Genomic DNA, 18,406 nt, shown 5'->3' with positions numbered 1-18,406 from the left:
CAGAAAAGGTTTCCTTTTAACTTTCCTTCCATCTATTTCCAAGGCTAATACTTTAAAAAATATTATATTTCTCTGTCACAATAGCATTTATCCATTCAGGTGTGGTTGGATATTTGAACTATTTCCATGTTTTTGCGATAGTCAATAACGCTGCTATGAACATTGGTGTTCAAATATCTGTTTGTGTCCAAGTTCTACTTTCCTTGGGGTATATTCCTAGCAGTGGAATAGCTGGGTGGGTTATACAGAGTTTCTGTGTTCAACTTTTGGAGAAAATGTCCAACTGTCTTCCAGAGTGGTTGCACCATTTTACAATTCCAGCAGCGAATGAGAGTTCCCAATGCTCCACATCCTCTCAAATGTTTATTGCTTACTGTGTTACTAAACTCTTCTACTGTTACTAGGGTGAGGTGGTATCTATTGTGGTTTTAATTTGCATCCCTCCTATTGCCAGTGATTTTGAGTATTTCTTCATGTGTCTGTTAGCCAGCCATCTAACTGTCTTCTTCTGTGAAAAGCCTTTCCTTGTCTTTTGCCCATTTTATAATTGGGTTATCAGTCTTTTACTTCTGGAGGTCCAGTAGAATTCTGTAAACTTTTATTATGAGACCATTGTCTGAGATGGTATTACCAAACATTTTTTTCTCAGTCAGTAGGCTTCCTTTTCACACTGTTGGAAAAAAGTTTTTGTTGAGTACGAGATTTAATCTTTAGAAAGTCCCTTTGGATTGAGAAATTGTGGCTTGGACACATCATCATAGTCCCTGGTCTGAAGGAATGAATCAGAATGTGTTTCTTAGGCTTAGTTTAGAATTATCCAGACAGCACAGAAAAATGAAAATAGTAATGTTGATAATAATGATGCTAATTCAGATATTTTCAGTCTTATTATTATCCTACTTTAAAATAGAATCTCAGTTAAATATCAGTTTTCAAAAGAGATAGACATAGTTACTTTGCTGCTGAGTTAGAACTGACTCATAACTGACATTCTAGTGAGATTTTAGAGGCTGTAAATCATACTGGAGGAGATTGCCCCTCTTTGTTCCATGGAACAGCTGTGTTTCTTTTGGGCTGGCAGCACGGCTAACCACCTAACCTTTGAAAAAATAATTCTAATAGAGATGCAACTAAGTTATCATTCAAATCCAAGCCTTTGGAACTATTAAAATCATGTCTTCCAAAGTATCTTGAAGTCTGATATCTCATTTGCCCAGGATCACTCTATTAAGGTACACTATAAAGAATGTCGCCTCAATTTTGCCTTTTATCTTTCCTGAGAACTAAGACGCTATGAAGAAGCTAGAGTTCAGAAATATCTAAGAGTTGCAATGCCCACTCACGAGTGGGCAACATAAAGTAAAATATCTAAAATTTAGAGAAATTTAATTTAGGATTCCTGACCATCATGAGTCCTAAAGTCTCTTTACAAATGTTTTGGAGAGATCTATAGCCAAGCCTGAGTGCTAATCCCTTGAGTCTTAGGCCCAAGGGGTTATTCATCTCTCTCTTAAGAAGACTGTGTTTTTTTTTTCCTCCCCTTGATGTTCTCAAAATAGAAGCAAACAGCTAGGAGGGAAGATGTAGGACATAAACCCTTGGGTCTATGACTCTACTAAAAATTTTGCTCTTACCTTATTAATCCTCTACAGACTAGCTTTGATAGCCAGAGATAGCTGTATTCAGCTTTGTATTTTGTGCTCATCCTTCTGGGACAAATTTTGTTCTTTCTATATTGAGGGAATTAAGGAGGTGAGGAGTCCAGATGAAATTCCCTAGACCCCTGAGCAGAATGCTTATAAGTGCCAGGTTACAGTAGTATTTGAGGAGTCCCAGGCTCTTACTCTATGCCATTATCCAGTAAAGGTAAGAAGATCTTAGAGGACCCTACAAAAGAAGTTTTAGTTAGCAGACTCTCCAGCCTATTAAGATGAACAGATACGTGATCTGGGGAAGTCCAGCTTTTATCTTACTCCTGTATATATTTAACATAATCTTTGTTAGGTGCCATTGACCTGACTCCAACTCACAGCAACTCTATGTAGAAGCTCTGAGCATGTGGCCAGGAGGGACTAGTCCTTAGAGAAGAACATCATGCTTGGAAAGGAGGAGGGACAGTGCAGGAGAAGAAGACCCCAAAAGAGGTGGATTGACACAGTAACTGGGGTAATGAAGGCAGGTATGTCAGAGATATGTCAAGATAGAGCAGGGTTCAAAACTGTAGTACGTAGGGTCACTATGAATCGCAGGCTATTTGAGGGCACATAACAACAACAAAAAATGAAGAAGTAGACATTAAGTCCAGTTTTATTTGCTGATTTTAATTCTGATGCTCCTAACCTCTCTGATTTTCTTTTTCCTTGACTGTGAAAGAGGACTTTCGACCTTGTGCAGAAAACGCCTCGCAAGTAAATCTAGCCCATTGTGCAAGCTGTCCTACCACTTAGATCTTAGCACTCAGTGGAGTGAGATATTAGAAGTGTCAGTGATGAGAAAAGATTAAGGATGGATGTTGTGGAAATCCTCCGTGGAAGAATCAGTACATGGGTTCCTGTACTTTGGAACTGTTGTTAGGTACCATCTAATTGACTGCAGCTCAAAGTGACCCTTTGAGCAATGGATCTGAAACTTGCCCTATCATGCACCGTTCTCATCATCTCTGATATACTGAGATCATTGTTACAATTACTATGTCAGTCCATCCCGTTGAGGATTGTTCTCACTTTTACTGACCCTCCATCTTTTTAAGCATGACATCTTTTTCCAAAAACAGTCCCCTCCTAACAACATACCTAAAGTATGTAGATGAAACTTTACCATTCGTGCCTCCTAGGAATACCCAGGTTGCACTTTCTCCAAGACATGTGTGTTTGTTTTTTTTGGCAGTTCACGAGATAGACCTCTTCTTCAACACTATAATTCAAAGGCATTGATTCTTCTTTTGTCACCCTTAGTCACTGCCCAACTTTCAGATACATACCAAGTAAATGAATTGATTATGGCTTGAATCAGATGCACCTTAGTTTTTAAGCTGACATCATTGTTTTATACCTTATAAGGTCCTTGGCAACAGATTTACGCAATGAAATAATTCTTTGATTTCTTGATTTTTGGTGCCAAGGGTGTTTGGTTGTAGATCCAAGCAAGATGAAATCATTGTCAACTTCTGTCTTCTCTACTATTGGCCCAGTGGTGAGAATCTTTATTTGCTTAGTGTTGATATGTAATCTATATTGAAGGCTGTAGTCTTGCTTTGATTTCAAGACTTCTTAACTTTTGGCAAGCAAAGTTGTGTTATCTACTTAACACAGGTTTTTGATGCGCCTCCTCCAATCCTGATGCTATACTCTTTTTCATTAAGTCCAGACTCTTGAAAAATTTGCTCCCCATATAAATTGAATAAGAATTGAGGATATATCCCTGATGCACACCTTTCTTGATTTTCGACTATGCAGTATTCCCTTGCTTTATTTGGATGACATCTTCTTGGTCTAAGTACAGATGTCACATGAACACAATTAAGTGTTCTGAGATTCCCATTCTTCTCAATGTTGACCATAATTTCTTGTGATTTACACAGTCATAGGCCTTTGCAAAGTCAATAAAACACAAACATGCTTCTAATATTCTCTGCTTTCAGCCTAGTGCCATCTGATATCAGCAATGATATTCCTGGTGCCCCATCCTCTTCTTAATCCAGGTTGAATTTCTGCAGTTCTCTATTGACATACTGTTTTAACCATTTTTTTATAATCTTTAGTAATCTTTAGCAAGATTTCACTTGCAAGTTGGAAATGAAATGACAACTTTTGCAAGTAACAAACTGGTAGTTGGGAGGGAGCTCTAGTGGCCTAATGGTAAGAAGCTGCACTGCAATCCTGAAGGCAGGTGGTTCGAATCCACCAGCTGTTCTTCAGAAGAGGAATGGACAATCTCCTCTTGTGTGATCAATTCAACACTTTTGAAAACCCTCTGGAGGGATGGCTATGGGTTGGTTCCTACTTGATAGGATATAACTACAGCAACAGAGATATTTCCAGTACAAGGGAGGAGGTTATATGAAAACTTGTAGTTGCAAATTATGGACTCAGTAACAGACATAAAGCTGCAGATCAAATAAATGAAATTTTGATGATTTTTTATTCATTGTGAACAAATTCTTTAAGAAGAAACTATGACCATAGACATGAATCTTACCTGATGGGTTACAAACCTGTGGACTCTGTCTGTGGAAAAAACAAACTCAATGTCAGCATCTAAACCAGGCAAAGTGTTGATTGTGGCATAAACTATCAATTACTCATGTGCGAATTCAAATTGAAGTGTAAGCAAATAAAAAGAAGTCCACAGGAATGAAGATATGACCTTAAGTTTATCCCATCTGAATTGAAAAACTATCTCAAGAATAGATTTGAGACAGTGAACCATAATGATTGAAGATTAGATAAACTATGGGATTTGCAAGGATTTCATCCAGGGAAAAAGCAAAAGGTCTTTGTAAAGAGAGGAGAGACTTTCAATAATCACACTGAATATGAATGGTTTGAATGCACTACTGAAGAGAAAAAGAGTAGCAGATTGGATAAAAGAAAAAAAAAATCCATCAATATGCTGTCTACAAGAGACAGACCTGAAAAATGAAGATAAAGAAAGACTAAAAGTGAAAGGTTGGGAAAAAATATACCAAGCAAATGGCAACCAGAAAAAAGCAGGAGTAGTGATATTAATCTCTGATAAAATAAATTTCAAAGCAAAAACCATCAAAAAGGACAAGGAAGGTCACTACATAATGCTTACAGGGTCAATTGAACAAAAGGGCAAACAATAATAAAAATCTATGCACCAAATGAAAGATCTGCTAAATATATAAAACAGACTTTAACAAAACTAAAAAAGGAAATAGACAACACTACTATAGTAGTTGGAGATTTCAATACACCACTCTCAAGAAAAGATAGAACTACTAGGAAAAATCTCAACAACAATGTTCAAGAATTAAAACACACAATAAACCAACTCGACCTCACAGATATTTATAGGCTAATACAGCCTCAAATAATACATTATACCTTCTTCTCCAATGTGCATGGAACATTCTCCAGAACAGATCATATTTAAGATCACAAGGCAAGCATCAAGAAACTAAAAAAATAGAAATAATAAAAAAGCATTTTCTCAGACCATAATGCTACAAAATTAGAAATTATTAATAAGATGATAAAAGAGAAAAAAAACCCATACATTTGGAAGCTGAACAACACCTTGCTTGAACATGATTGGGTAGTAGAAGAAACAAAAAAAAAATTCTTGAAACCAATTACAATGAAACACCACTTACCAAAACCTCTGGGAAATAGCCAAAGCAGTAATAAGAGGTCAATTTATAGCAATAAGCAAACATATCAAAAGGCAGGGAAAAATGACCATTGACTCTTTAACCCAACATTTCCAACAAATTGAAAAAGAACAGCAAGAAAACCTGACACCCTTTAAAAAACACTGAAATTATAAAAATTAGAGCAGAAATAAATGAAATAGAAAACAGAAAAAGAATAGAAACCACCAACAAAACAAGGAGTTGGTTCTTCGAAAATATCAATAAAATCAACAAATAGCTAGAAAAAATAACCAAAGAGAAGAAGAAAAAGACACAAATAATCTGAATAAAAGATGAAATGGGCAACATCACAACAGAACCAAGTAAAATAAAAAGGCTGACATTGCAATATTATGAAAAATTATACTCAAACAAATATGAAAACCTAGAGAAAATGGACAAATACTTAGAAATTCACAACCTACCTAAACTGACACCAACTGATATTGACCCCTGAACAGACTCATTACAAAAGAAGAAATTGCAAAGGTAATACAACAACTTCCAGCAAAAAAAAAGTTCTGGACCAGATGGCTTTACAAGTGAATTTTATCAAACATTCATAGAAGAACTGCCACCAATTCTACATAAACTATTTCAGAAAATAGAGTAAGATGGAGTTCTCCCAGAAAAAAAATACCCTTGATACCAGAACCGGGTAAAGATACCAACAAAATAGAAAACTATAGGCCAATATTTCTAATGAACGTAGATGCAAAAAATCCTGAATAAAATCTTGGCCAATAGAATCCAACGATACAACAAAAAATAATTGACTAGGACCAAGTGGGATTCATAACAGATACACAAGTATGGTTCAACATAAGAGAAACAATCAATGCAATTCATCACATTAACAAAGAACAAGAGCCACATGATCCTATCAATTGATGCAAAAAAGGCCTTTGACAACATCTAACACCCCTTCCTGATTAAAACACTTAACAAAATAGGATTAGAGGGGAATTTCTGATTAAAACACTTAACAAAATAGGATTAGAGGGGAATTTCTTCAACATAGTAAAAAGTATATCTGCAAACTCAAGAGCCAACATTGTTCTCAATGGAAAGAGATTAAAGGCATTAGCCGGAGAACAGGAAGTAGGCAATGATGCTCACTATCACCTCTCCTATTCAATATTGTACTGGAAATCTTAGTGATAGCAATAAGGCAAGAGAAGGAAATTAGAGGTATCCAAATTGACAAAGAGGAAGTAAAATTATCTCTATATGCAGATGATATGATAGTTTACTTAATAAAACCCTAAAGACTCAGCAAGAAAACTACTGAACATAGTTGACCAATTCAGCAAAGTGGCAGGATACAAGATCAACATACAAAAATCAATTGGATTTCTCTACAGTGACAAAGAACACAGAACTGGAACTAAGAAAAATGATACCTATCACAATAGCGAATCACAAGATTAATTACTTGGGAGTAAATCTAACCAGAAGCACAAAGGATCTGGTCAAAGAAAATTACAAAACATTATTGCAAGAAACAAAAAGAGAACTGGAGAGGTGGAAGAATAACCCTTGCTCATGGATAACAAGACTCAATATTGTGAAAATGACAATACTATCAAAGGCAATTTACACGTTCAATGCAATCCCAATACAAATACCAATCCCATTCTTAGATGAGATGGAAAAGGCAATCTCCAATTTCATTTGGAATGGAAAGAGTCCCAGAATAAGCAAAGCACTCCTGAAAAAGAAAAACAAGGTAGGAGGCATCTCACTCCCTGATTTCAAATCCTACTACACTGTTATGGTGGTCAAGACAGCATGGTACTGGTACAATGACATACACATAGATCAATGGAATAGACTTGAGAATCCAGAAATCAGCCCATCTACCTATGGTCAACTGATTTTTAAAAGGAGATGAAATCAGTTAAGTGGGGAAACAACAGACTTTTAAACAAATGGTGCTGGCAAAATTGGAAAACTATCTGTAGAAAACTCAAGCAAGATCCATACTTCATACACAAAACTTAATTCAAAGTGGATTATGGACCTAGGATTAAAACCAAGGACTATAAACTTCATGAAGGAAAAGTTTGGAAGAACTCTAGAAGTCCTAATCCACAACATAAGCAGTCTTCAAAGCATCCTGGAAAATCTACAACCAGGAGAGGATAAAATAGATGAATGGGACCCTCTAAGGATGAAATCCCCATGCACGTTCAAAAACTTGTCCAACAGGGTGAAAAGGGAAGCCACAGATTGGGAAAAATATTTGGTAATGACATGTCTGACAAGGGACTTATATCTAGAATTTATAAAATACTCGAGCACTGTTGGGGAATGTTGGGGAGGAAGGAAGGGTCTCTGGCCAGGACAGATCGCTTGAGCTCCAGATAAGTGAAAGCCTCACAACGGCCTTTAATATGGGATAGAGAAAGCTCTCCTGTGTTTGGCCGTTCTGGCTTGAGAAATCTCGCCATCTGGGAAGATGGCTGCTGCATCTATTGAACTGAGAGTAGTCCGAATGAGGCTGAGGTTCTCCTATCCAATCTGCATGTCCCACATCTGCACCCCACCCTATCCTGTCTTCATGTTTACTTGCTCATATATAAGTGCACTGCAGCCCCCAATAAAATTAAGCTGGATCAATTCTCTGAATGGTTCCTGGAGAGGTGTGTTCCGTTGTACTTATCCCCATCAGGGTGTTGCTCTTTGTTGCCAGCAAATGAATGGCAACTGAGCAACACAACAAGATAAAAGTAAATAATCCAATTGACAAATGGGCACAGAATAGGAACAGACACTTTACCAAAGAAGGCATTCAGATAGCAAACAAATTTATGAAGAAATGTTTATAATCCCTAGCTCTAAGAGAGATGCAAATCTAAACAACTATGAGATATCATCTCACTCCAGTAAGAATAGCAAAATTTAACAGAACAGCACATATCAAATGCTGGTGAGGTTGTGGAAAAACTGGAACTGTTATTCACTGCTGGTGGGAGTGTAAAGTGGTGCAACCACTATGGAAGGTTGTATGGCGCTTTCTCAAAAAGTTGCAAATAGAAATACCATTTGACCCAGCAGTTCCACTACTGGGAATTTACCCTAAAGAAACCATCACTGCAACCCAAGCAGGTATTGCACAACCATGTTTATTACAGCTTTGTTCGCAATAGCGAAAAGCTGGAAACAACCCAAGTGTCCAACAAATGAATGGATTGAAAAGCTCTGGTATATTCACACAATGGAATACTGTGCAGAATAGAAATACAAGGAACTCATGAAATATTATGCAAAATGGATGACCCTGTGGGACATTATGCTGAGTGAAATATTGCAGTCACAAAAAGACAAATATTGTTCAGGGCCAATGTTGTAAAATGGGACTGACATCAGGGTTGAGGGAAGACAGAAAAGGAGGGGAGGAATGATGTATACTGCATTGAAACAGATGGGGGAGAGAATGTTCAAAAGGGGCACATGAATGGGTATTCTTGTCATTACAGAAGTCTAGAGTGAAGGCTGCATGGTGGAGTGGACTTGAGGGGAGGGTTTGCCTAGCAATGAAAGAGTTTTTCTTTTTCTTTTCAAGGACAAGAGTGAATTGGGGGGATGCGGTGGGAAGTAAGAAAAGTGAAACAATGAATGTCTGGAAACCCTAAGTCTCTGTAAATTTTCATTAAAATTAATAACAAAAAAATCTAGTCATGGAAACCTTGGGGAAGGATACAATTAGGGAGTGATCAGTAATAGATCCTCATGGCAATAGGCCAAAGACTTCAAGTAATTGATGTGTCTTTATCTGAATGCCAACCTCAAGAGATTTATTAAACTTACACAACTCTAAGGAGAATTATTCGTGTGAAAGTTCTATTGCATTGTTGGTAATAAACAGACATTTAAAAATATGATGTAAATGGACTCTTGTAGGCTTTCTTCTTTTGGTGATAATGTGTCTGGCTCTTGATGTTTTTGTTATTGTTGTGTGCCATTGAGTTGTTTGCGACTCATGGCGACCCTATGTACAAGAGCTCTAAACACTGTTCAATCCTGTGCCAACCTAGCCATCTCAAAAGCACTTATCCCCACTGCTCCAGTCACAGAATCGATCCATCTCATTGAAGGTCTTCCTCTCCTTAGCTGCACCTCCACTCTGCCAAACATGATGTCCCTCTCCAAGGCCCAGTCCCTCCTTGAAACATGCCCAAAGTATGTCAGATGAAGCTTCAGAATCCTTGACTCCAGGGAACATTCTGGCTTCACCCTCTCCAGGACAAACCTGTTTGTTCTCCTAGCAGTCCATGGTATATTCAACACTCTTCTCCAGCACCACAGCTCAAAGGCATTAATTCTCTTTCTATCATCCCTATTCACTGTCCAACTCTCTGATGCATAGCACATAATTGCGAGGACTATAGCCTGGATCAGGCGCACGTTAGTCTCCAGCCTGACGTCGTTGCTCTTTAGTACTCTTGAGAGCTCCCTCACAGCTGACTTTCCCCAATGCAATTCGTCTCTTGATTTCCTGGCTGCTGTTACCAAGGGTGTTGATTGTGGAGCCAAGCAAACGAAAACTGTTTAACTATCTCAATCTCTTCACCATCCATACTGATGCTGCCAATTGGCCCAGTGGTGAGAATCTTTGTTTTCTTGATGTTGAGCTTCAATCCATATAGGAGGCTGCAGTCCTTGACCTTCTGCAGCAAGCGCTTCAGGTCCTCCTCAGTTTCAGCAAGCAGGGTTGTGTAATTTACATAACGCAGGTTGTTGATGAATCTTCCACTAATCCTGATGCCACATCCTCCTCGTACAGTCCAGAATTCTGAATGATCTGTTCTGCATACAGATTGAAAAGGTATGGAGACAGAATACATCCCTGACGGACCCCCTTCTTGATTTTGAACCATGTAGTGTCTCCTTGCTCTGTTCTGATGACTGTCTCTTGGTCCAAGTATAGGTCTCGCATTAGCACAATCAAATGTTCTGGGATTCCCATTCTTCTCAGAGAAGAATGGCTCTTCATAGCACAAGTAAAATTCCTCCCCTGAAAGATGTGGATTGGAGCACAAGATGCTAATTAAACTTTCCCCATTACTGTTAGGTGCCATTGAGCTGACTTTAGACTCCTACTGACTCTTTGTAATTGAGTAGAATGGACCCTTAGGGTTTTCTAAGTAGTATCTTTATGGAGGTAGATCACCAAGTCTTTTCCTGTGGAGTGGCTTGGTGGATCCAAACTGCCAAACTTTGTGTTAGCAGTGGTGAGACTGGTAAAGGATTACTTACTTGCATGTGTACACATGAACACACACAAACACATTTATACACATAAGTCTGACACTTGTTTTTATGCCTAAGCAGTACAATCAAACAAAGCTTTGACCTTGTGAATAAGCATACACTTGATTATAGAGGCCCATCAACATATCTTCTGAAATTTCAAAGCCTGCAGTCAATCATTAGGAAGCTCTGTTGGCGTCGCTCACGAGGAGTTGCACTTGCTAACTCAAAGGTTATCCCTCTCTTGGTGATTTGAATCTACCAGTGACTCTGGGAGAGTAAGTTGTTCAATCTCCTCTTATAAGATTTACAACCTCCTAAAACATGCTGGAGGATCAGTTGGGAGTCATTTAAAGCTGGACAATAATGAGCTGATTTTTTAAAAGGAGGAAATCACAGGTATCTGCTAATCCTAAAATTTACTTATTGGTTGATTACGCCCTCTTCTCATTTCATACTTTCTTGAGTTGTCTAATGCATGTTACAGAGCAGTTAGAGTTTAGAATACAATTTTTGAGAAGATGGTATAATTTATCCAAACAGATGAGTGTCACTAGAGTCAGTGAATACAGATCCATAACTTCTATACCTTCTTTGCTACACTATAATATAGCTTAATGACATAACCAGGAGCTGTGCTGCCAACCCAAAGACAGGCAATTCAAATCCACCAGCTGTTCCCTCAGAGAAAGATGAGTGATTTCCTCCAGTGTGTGATTTATGGCCTTTGAAAATCTGATGGAGGACCATCTACTGGTTCTGGCTTAACAGTAATGAGTGAGTGAGTAATTGCTACAGCAATGTGCTTTTAACCCAAAAGAAGGACCTCGCTTTCTGGGAATGAACAAGGCCATCACTATCAGAGCCATTGCATTTATAACTCTGCTGAGCTGGATGGTGAATCGTCTGTCTTTCTGAATGACCCCTCTGGAGGTTCTGATCCACTGGCAGCTCTGCCAGGCATAAATGAACTATTCACTCCCCTGCCATTTACAGCTTCTTGGAAGCTCACTGGAGGGTCAGCTATGAGTTGGTTCACACTGGACAGGAACGAATTTTAGGGTATTTTTGTTTTGAGTGGCCCATCACAATAGGCATCTTTTCATGTGCTTATTGCTGCTTGCATGCACTTTTTGTTGAAATTCCTGTTCCTGACTTTGCTTTCTCTTTAATTAGGTTTTCTTTCTTGATGTTTCTCATAGACCTTATGTATTTTTACTATATTTTATTCCCTTTTCATATATGCTGTTCCTAAAGATTATTTCGCTCAGTCTGTGGGCTTCCCTTTTACTCTTTTGATAAAAATCTATTGATAAGTACTTAAGCTTTCAATTTTAATGAATTATAAATTATCTTTTTTAAAAACATAATGGCTTTTCACTTTTGAGATTACATTTAAAAATTATCACCAAACCCAAGATTTTTTGGGTTCTTCTGCAATGTTATCTACAGAAGGTCTATAATTTTGTTTTTAGATTTATGATATATTTTAAGGTAGTTTTTGAAAATATATAAACTATCTGGATTAAAAATTTTTACATGTGGATATTTTGTTGTTCTTTCAACTTGTTGAGTAGACTAATCCTTTTTGATTGAAATGCCTGTGTATCAGCCAAAGATAATTTGATTGTATACGTCTGTTTTGAGCTCTATATTCTGTTCTGATCTATATGCCTTTTCCTTTATCAATAACATATTGTCTTGGTCACTGTAAACATGCAAGTAGATTAGAGTGGGTTATTGTTCCAAGTATGTTTTTCTTTAAACTCACAGTGATTCTGTATTGGGTTTCCAAGGCTGTAATTCTTATAGGAGACCTGCTTCATTTTTCTCCTGCACAGAGGCTCGTGGGTTCAAACTGCTGAACTTTTGGATTTGCAGTCCAACAGTTAACCTATCATGACACCTCGTTTCCTATAGAGAACAGAAAGTCACAGATTTTATAGCCAAAACTTCTGAGCAAGGCAATTTGTGAAACAAATTCTTCAGTAGGTTTGAAGACTGAGCATAATAGTAGGTGCTAAGCCTGGTCAATTGGACTTTCAATCCATTCTGTCATTAGGAATATATCACATCTAGCTGAGGAAAGCAGGGAATCCTTCTTAGAAGGGCAGGAATAGGCCTTTCACCTTTCACATCACTAGAGGAACAGAGAATACTCGGTACTGTCTTTTGATTTTTCACATTTCCTTATCTTCTGTAATTTAAATGAGAAATAAAAATTTTTATAGTTAGAATTTTGTTCTCAATTTTATCTCTTTGTTATGGTGATGTCCAGGTAAGTTGGTAAGTTTTCTCTTTCTCTCTCTCTCTTCCTCCCTCCCTCCCTTCATTTTGGAACTTGCTGTCTTTTCAAGCTCTTGTAGGAAAATTTTGTTTTATGCTTGTTGGTCTTACGTATTTATTCCTTTTTATTTCTGTCTAAATAGTACTTAATAACATAATATTTTAAGAAATATTTAATAATGTTGCTATTTTTAGGTGCTATCATGTCGAGTATGACTCATATAACTATTCTAAATAACAGACTCGAACCTTGTTCTGTCCCCTGCCATCCTCTCAGCATCTCTGAAACACTTGAGCCCATTGCTGTAGTCACCATGCCAATCCATCTCAGTGGGTGTCTTCACTTTCACTGACCCTCCACTTTTACAAGTATACTATCCCTTTCCAAGGAACAACCTCTCTTAACATGTCAAAAGTCTGAGAAGCCCATTCTGAATTCACAAGCAAAACTGAGATAACTGTAAATTGGACTTTGATATTAAATCAACTAGTATATAACTAGTTAGCATAACTTTGGTTCCCAAGTTAAAATTTTGACAGATGACTAGTTTTAGATCTGTCTATGAACCTCCGTTTCGTCTATAAAATGTAAATAGACATCATGAGACCTACTGAAAAGAATTTTAATAATTCAATCATTTCTTTCAAGATGAATTTGGAAAAAAATTAGCAAGGTGCCTACACATAGAAATTTTCATAAACCTAGCCAATACTGGGCCTATTGTTTTCATTTCAAGAATAGCTTTATATGCTTATTGTATCTCCTAAGCGCCCTCTGAGGACTTGAGAAAACAAAGACTTTTCAGTCATTATTGTATCTATTTTTTCCTGTAATCTAGAATGTCCCAAGGGTCAGAACAAAGAGAAAAACTAAGCTCTGGAGGAGTTACAATTTTTGGTTCCTGGAGAGAGGCCAAGGGAGCAAGAGCATCTAGGGAGAAGGCAGCAGGATAGAGTATGTTAGGGGGAGGAGGGCTCACAGTGGAAGATCTTTGGAAATGACAGTATTCGTCTTCTTGGGTCGATGCTACTCCTCTTTCATCTCAAGTTGGCCTGCTTTCTACACCTCCTAGAGGATCCTGCATAAAACCTTTGAGTTAAAGACATGTGAACTACAAGGCAAAGACACATCAGAAAAAGTCAAATAAAGAACACTCTAGTGATATAGGTAATTGTCCTTGAGACTGAATTTTGGTCTGATGGAGCTTTTCTGGGAAGGAGGATCCACTCAAGTAAGCACATGGTTATTACAATTATAATTAGAAAGGCTCTATTCAAATGGATTATGCCTTAGTGCATTTATTTTTTGATTAATTGTTAATTATGTATCCCCCTATTTTAAAAAAGAATGAAAAAAAACCCAAATCCTCACTCAAATTAACATTCTAGTTTTCCATTTACATAAATGTCTCTGCAGAGGTGAACACAGAGGCAAATGCTGAGCTAAAATTGGGTCTTAGGAAAACTTGGCCAGAACTCTCTTCAGGACAATGAGCCTCCACAATCCAGAAGCAAGGTGCCTGCAACTGCATATATAACATTTAAACATTTGTCAAACCATACACCAGAGATTTGTACATTTGACAGTGTATATACTACACTTAAATAAAAAAAATGTTTGCAAAAACTGAGGGAGGGGACAGTAATGTAAGATGTATGTTATAGAGACAACCAAGTAAAACACACAATAAGCAAAAGTCACTGAACTGATGACAAATCACAGTTGATTTTCATAAGAAAGAATTTATGAAAATAATTTCAGTAGCAATAGGTTAACAGCGAATGAAACACAGAAGACAAAAAGCAGTCTTAAGAATATTCTATATTTTATTTTTCACTCTTCATCATTGTTGCTCTTCATACATCTTTCCTAGTGTTTTCACAGTTTATCACAGGTGTTTCATCCAGTGGTATCACAGAGCAAGGATTTTCTAATTTCTATTTTTTCCTAACTGTGGAGCTCTTTCTATTTCATTCAGTAAGTTCCTGTTCTGGTGGCCTAGGCAGTTACATTGCCAACTCGAATGGAAGAGGTTTGAATCTGCAACTTGGGAGAAAGATTAGCAATTTCCTCCAATGTGATTTACAGTCTATCAAACTCACTAGATGTTCAACTATGCATTGGTTCTGTCTGACTTGATGACATTGAGAAAGTTGTCTTGTATTCAAGATTTTTTTGTTTTGTTTGAAGATAATAATTTCCAGTTATACTCCAAGAATTTGGTTTTTCTAGAAAAATACCTGAAGACTCCAACCAAGGGTTGGTACTGACTTATGGTATCAGTCAGTGGTAGGTTTTCTAGGATGTAAGTGGGAAGGATAATTATATGTCACATAGTTAGGATTGAGAACCAGGGTAATGTTTGCCTACTGTTAAGTTATTATAAAAATATCTCTATTGCGGCAAATGGTATCCTGAGATCAAAATTCCATCTGATTTACCCTATTAGTCAAAGAGACCAGGTCTTTGATGAAAATTTTCAAAAGGAAAATGCCCAAAGGTAAAAATGAGGGAACTTCTCAAACTGGAAGCATTTTAATGAGGGGAATAGGGAATGATAGATAAGGACAGACCAACTTTGAGGCTTGGAAAATAGACATCTTTCATTTATGATAATTGGGAAATCATGAGTACTGTCAATAAAAATCACATAATTGGTGTGGTGTTACCCCAGGCTAAAGAGGTATTCAAGATTAGAGCAGGGGAGAGGTTTAAAAAAAATAGATGATCAATTGTATTTGCTATGGTCTAGTCCATCCTGGGATTTTGATTCCAGATTCAGTGTCCAGTGCTCTTCCCAGGAACTGAACTGATCTGATCTCTGTAGAATAAAAACCAAGCTGAAACAGAATGAGTGGGTATTCAAAAGGAGTCTGTCTTTCATCTTTCTATTTTTAGCTTCTAATACTAAGTAATTGTTAAAGGAAACAAAGAGCTTTCCTGTTTATAGCTACTGCCTGAGACGTCTTCAGCAACAGATCATGGAAGGATAAGGTAAAAACTACTTGCGAGCAGAGATGAGTTTCATTTTCTATCTTGACCTGCATATCACACTGTCTTAGAAAATATTCTTTGGTGCAATCTACAATTATGTGATTAAGTAGGGAAAATAATTTTACTGCTACATTTTATTGAACACCCATTATCTCCTTTGATTACTTACTCATTCTATGGGAACTTCAAATATATGTCCATTTTCATTCATGGATTTGTACACCATAACTAAGGATCCCACACTTGGTATTAAGAGATGATGTGCATGAGCTTTTAAGCAAAGTAATATAATATAAAAATTTATTTGTTTAAAATTTATAACAAAAACAGAAAACCAAACAAAACTGAAAATAAAAAAGACCCAAGTGCATAAGAGTGAGAAAAGGCAATGCATTATATTTGAATTGTCACTTTATATCCCTCAGAAGTCAACAATGGAGGTGCCATGGAAGCTCAGATAAGAGGAATATAAAAGTTTGCACATAATACAGGGGATAATATGGAACTGAGGCTTCCCAGAGGGTCATCTTTGAAAGGCTAATAGGAATTTGTAAGGCAAAGAAAACAATCAAAAGTAGGATTGAATGATTTGTCAGATAGTTTTCTGATCCTTTGTTCCACTTCGCTGAGAGTAACACTGAACTCTGTCAATACCATTGTTTTTGTTGTGTGCTGTCCAGTTGGAACTGACCCATAGCTGACCCTTCAGCAGATTTTCTCATGGTAGGAGATTGTCCATCTTTCTCCTGTGGAGCTGCTGATGGATTTGAACCTTGTGCCTTTGGGATTGCAGTGCAGCTTCATACCACTAGGCCAGCTGACAATAAATGTTATTATTTCAACCTTTCTTTTTTTAAGTATCATTTTGTATATCAACAGGATAACTGTCTCTCCTATGATGCTAGGGCTACACTACAACCTCACAACGGAATCCCCTGCTGCCTTCTTCCTTGTGGGTGTCCCAGGACTGAAGTCCTCTCATCTGTGGCTGGCAATCTCGCTGAGTGTTATGTACACTGTGGCCCTGCTGGGAAATAGCCTCATCATGATTGTAATCTGGGTGGATTCCACTCTTCAAGAGCCTATGTACTGGTTCCTGTGTGTTCTGGCTGCTGTGGACATTGCTATGGCCTCCTCAGTGGTACCCAAGATGGTAAACATCTTCTGCTTGGGCGATGGCTCCATCAGCTTCAACAGTTGTTTCACTCAGATGTATTTTGTCCATGCAGCCACAGCTGTGGAAACAGGGCTGCTACTGGCAATGGCTTTTGACCGCTATATAGCCATATGTAAACCCCTACATTACAAGAGAATTCTCACACGTCAGGTGATGCTGGGAATGAACATGGCCATCACTATCAGAGCCATCATATTTATGACTCCACTGAGTTGGATGGTGAGTCATCTACCTTTCTGTGGCTCCAATGTGATCCTCCATTCCTACTGCGAGCACATAGCTGTGGCCCAGTTGACCTGTGCTGATCCCATGCCCAGTAGTCTCTATAGTCTGATTGGGTCTTCCATTATTGTGGGCTCTGATGTGGTCTTTATTGCTGCCTCCTATAACCTGATTCTCCGGGCTGTCTTTGGGCTCTCCTCGAAGAATGCCCAGTTGAAAGCATTAAGCACATGTGGATCCCACCTGGGAGTTATGGCTCTGACCTATCTACCTGGGATGGCATCCATCTATGTGGCTTGGTTAGGGAAAGACCTAGTGCCTTTGCACACCCAAGTACTTCTAGCTGACCTATATCTGGTCATCCCACCTACCCTCAACCCCATCATCTATGGCCTGAGGACCAAACAAATACGGGAACGGATATGGGTTTTGCTGATGCACTGTCTGTGAGCCCAAAATCTATTTAGACTGTCGATCTTTTTCCCATAGAGCAGCTGGTGGATTCAAATTGCTTGCCTTTGAGTTAACAGTGCAACTCCTTACCCACTAGGCCACCAGATCTAACATATGTACACAAGCAAGCAAACTGCCATCATGTTGGTTCCTACTCATAATGGCTTTCCATTAGGCTTTTAAATCTTTATGAGAGGCGACCATTCAATTTTCTCCTTTGAAGTAGCTGGTGGATTTGAACTGTTGACCTTTTAGCAGTGCAAACTGTAATGATGCACTATGCTAGGAGAGCTCCCCCATCCTAGACATTTCCTTCCAGCATTTCCAGCAGGAGCATACTAACCTAGCATTGTTTCACTCACACAGGTATTCTGTATCTATATTGGGCCCATATGTGGTAATAAAGTATTTATTGAATTCTGTTCTTTCCCAAATGGTCTGGTTTTCTACTGCAAAGCAAAAATAATATCTTGTGCTTTTTTACAATGCATTCAGACACTCTGTCCTAGCACACATATTTCTTTAACTTGTGCCTGACACCCATAGTAGACTCTCAATGCTTGGATTTTTAATGTATCATAAGTAACACTGCTTGGAAAAGATTGGAAGTGTGTTTTACTGCAGAGATTTATTGGACCTA

General features: G+C 37.9%; 1 protein-coding gene across 1 annotated transcript; it reads left to right on the top strand.

Moving 5' to 3' along the window:
- Positions 1–16,791: 16,791 nt before the first annotated feature.
- LOC102860613 (olfactory receptor 52I2-like) lies at positions 16,792–17,763 on the top strand. Its single transcript, XM_006885706.1, has one exon. It carries the CDS (start codon positions 16,810–16,812, stop codon positions 17,761–17,763), a length of 954 nt encoding a protein of 317 aa, XP_006885768.1. The 5' UTR covers positions 16,792–16,809.
- Positions 17,764–18,406: the final 643 nt, after the last annotated feature.

This window comes from Elephantulus edwardii, unplaced genomic scaffold (genome assembly GCF_000299155.1).
Source record: "Elephantulus edwardii isolate Elephantulus edwardi_28Jun2011 unplaced genomic scaffold, EleEdw1.0 scaffold00044, whole genome shotgun sequence".
Taxonomy (NCBI): domain Eukaryota; kingdom Metazoa; phylum Chordata; class Mammalia; order Macroscelidea; family Macroscelididae; genus Elephantulus; species Elephantulus edwardii.
This window is presented reverse-complemented; position numbering and strand designations above follow the sequence as displayed.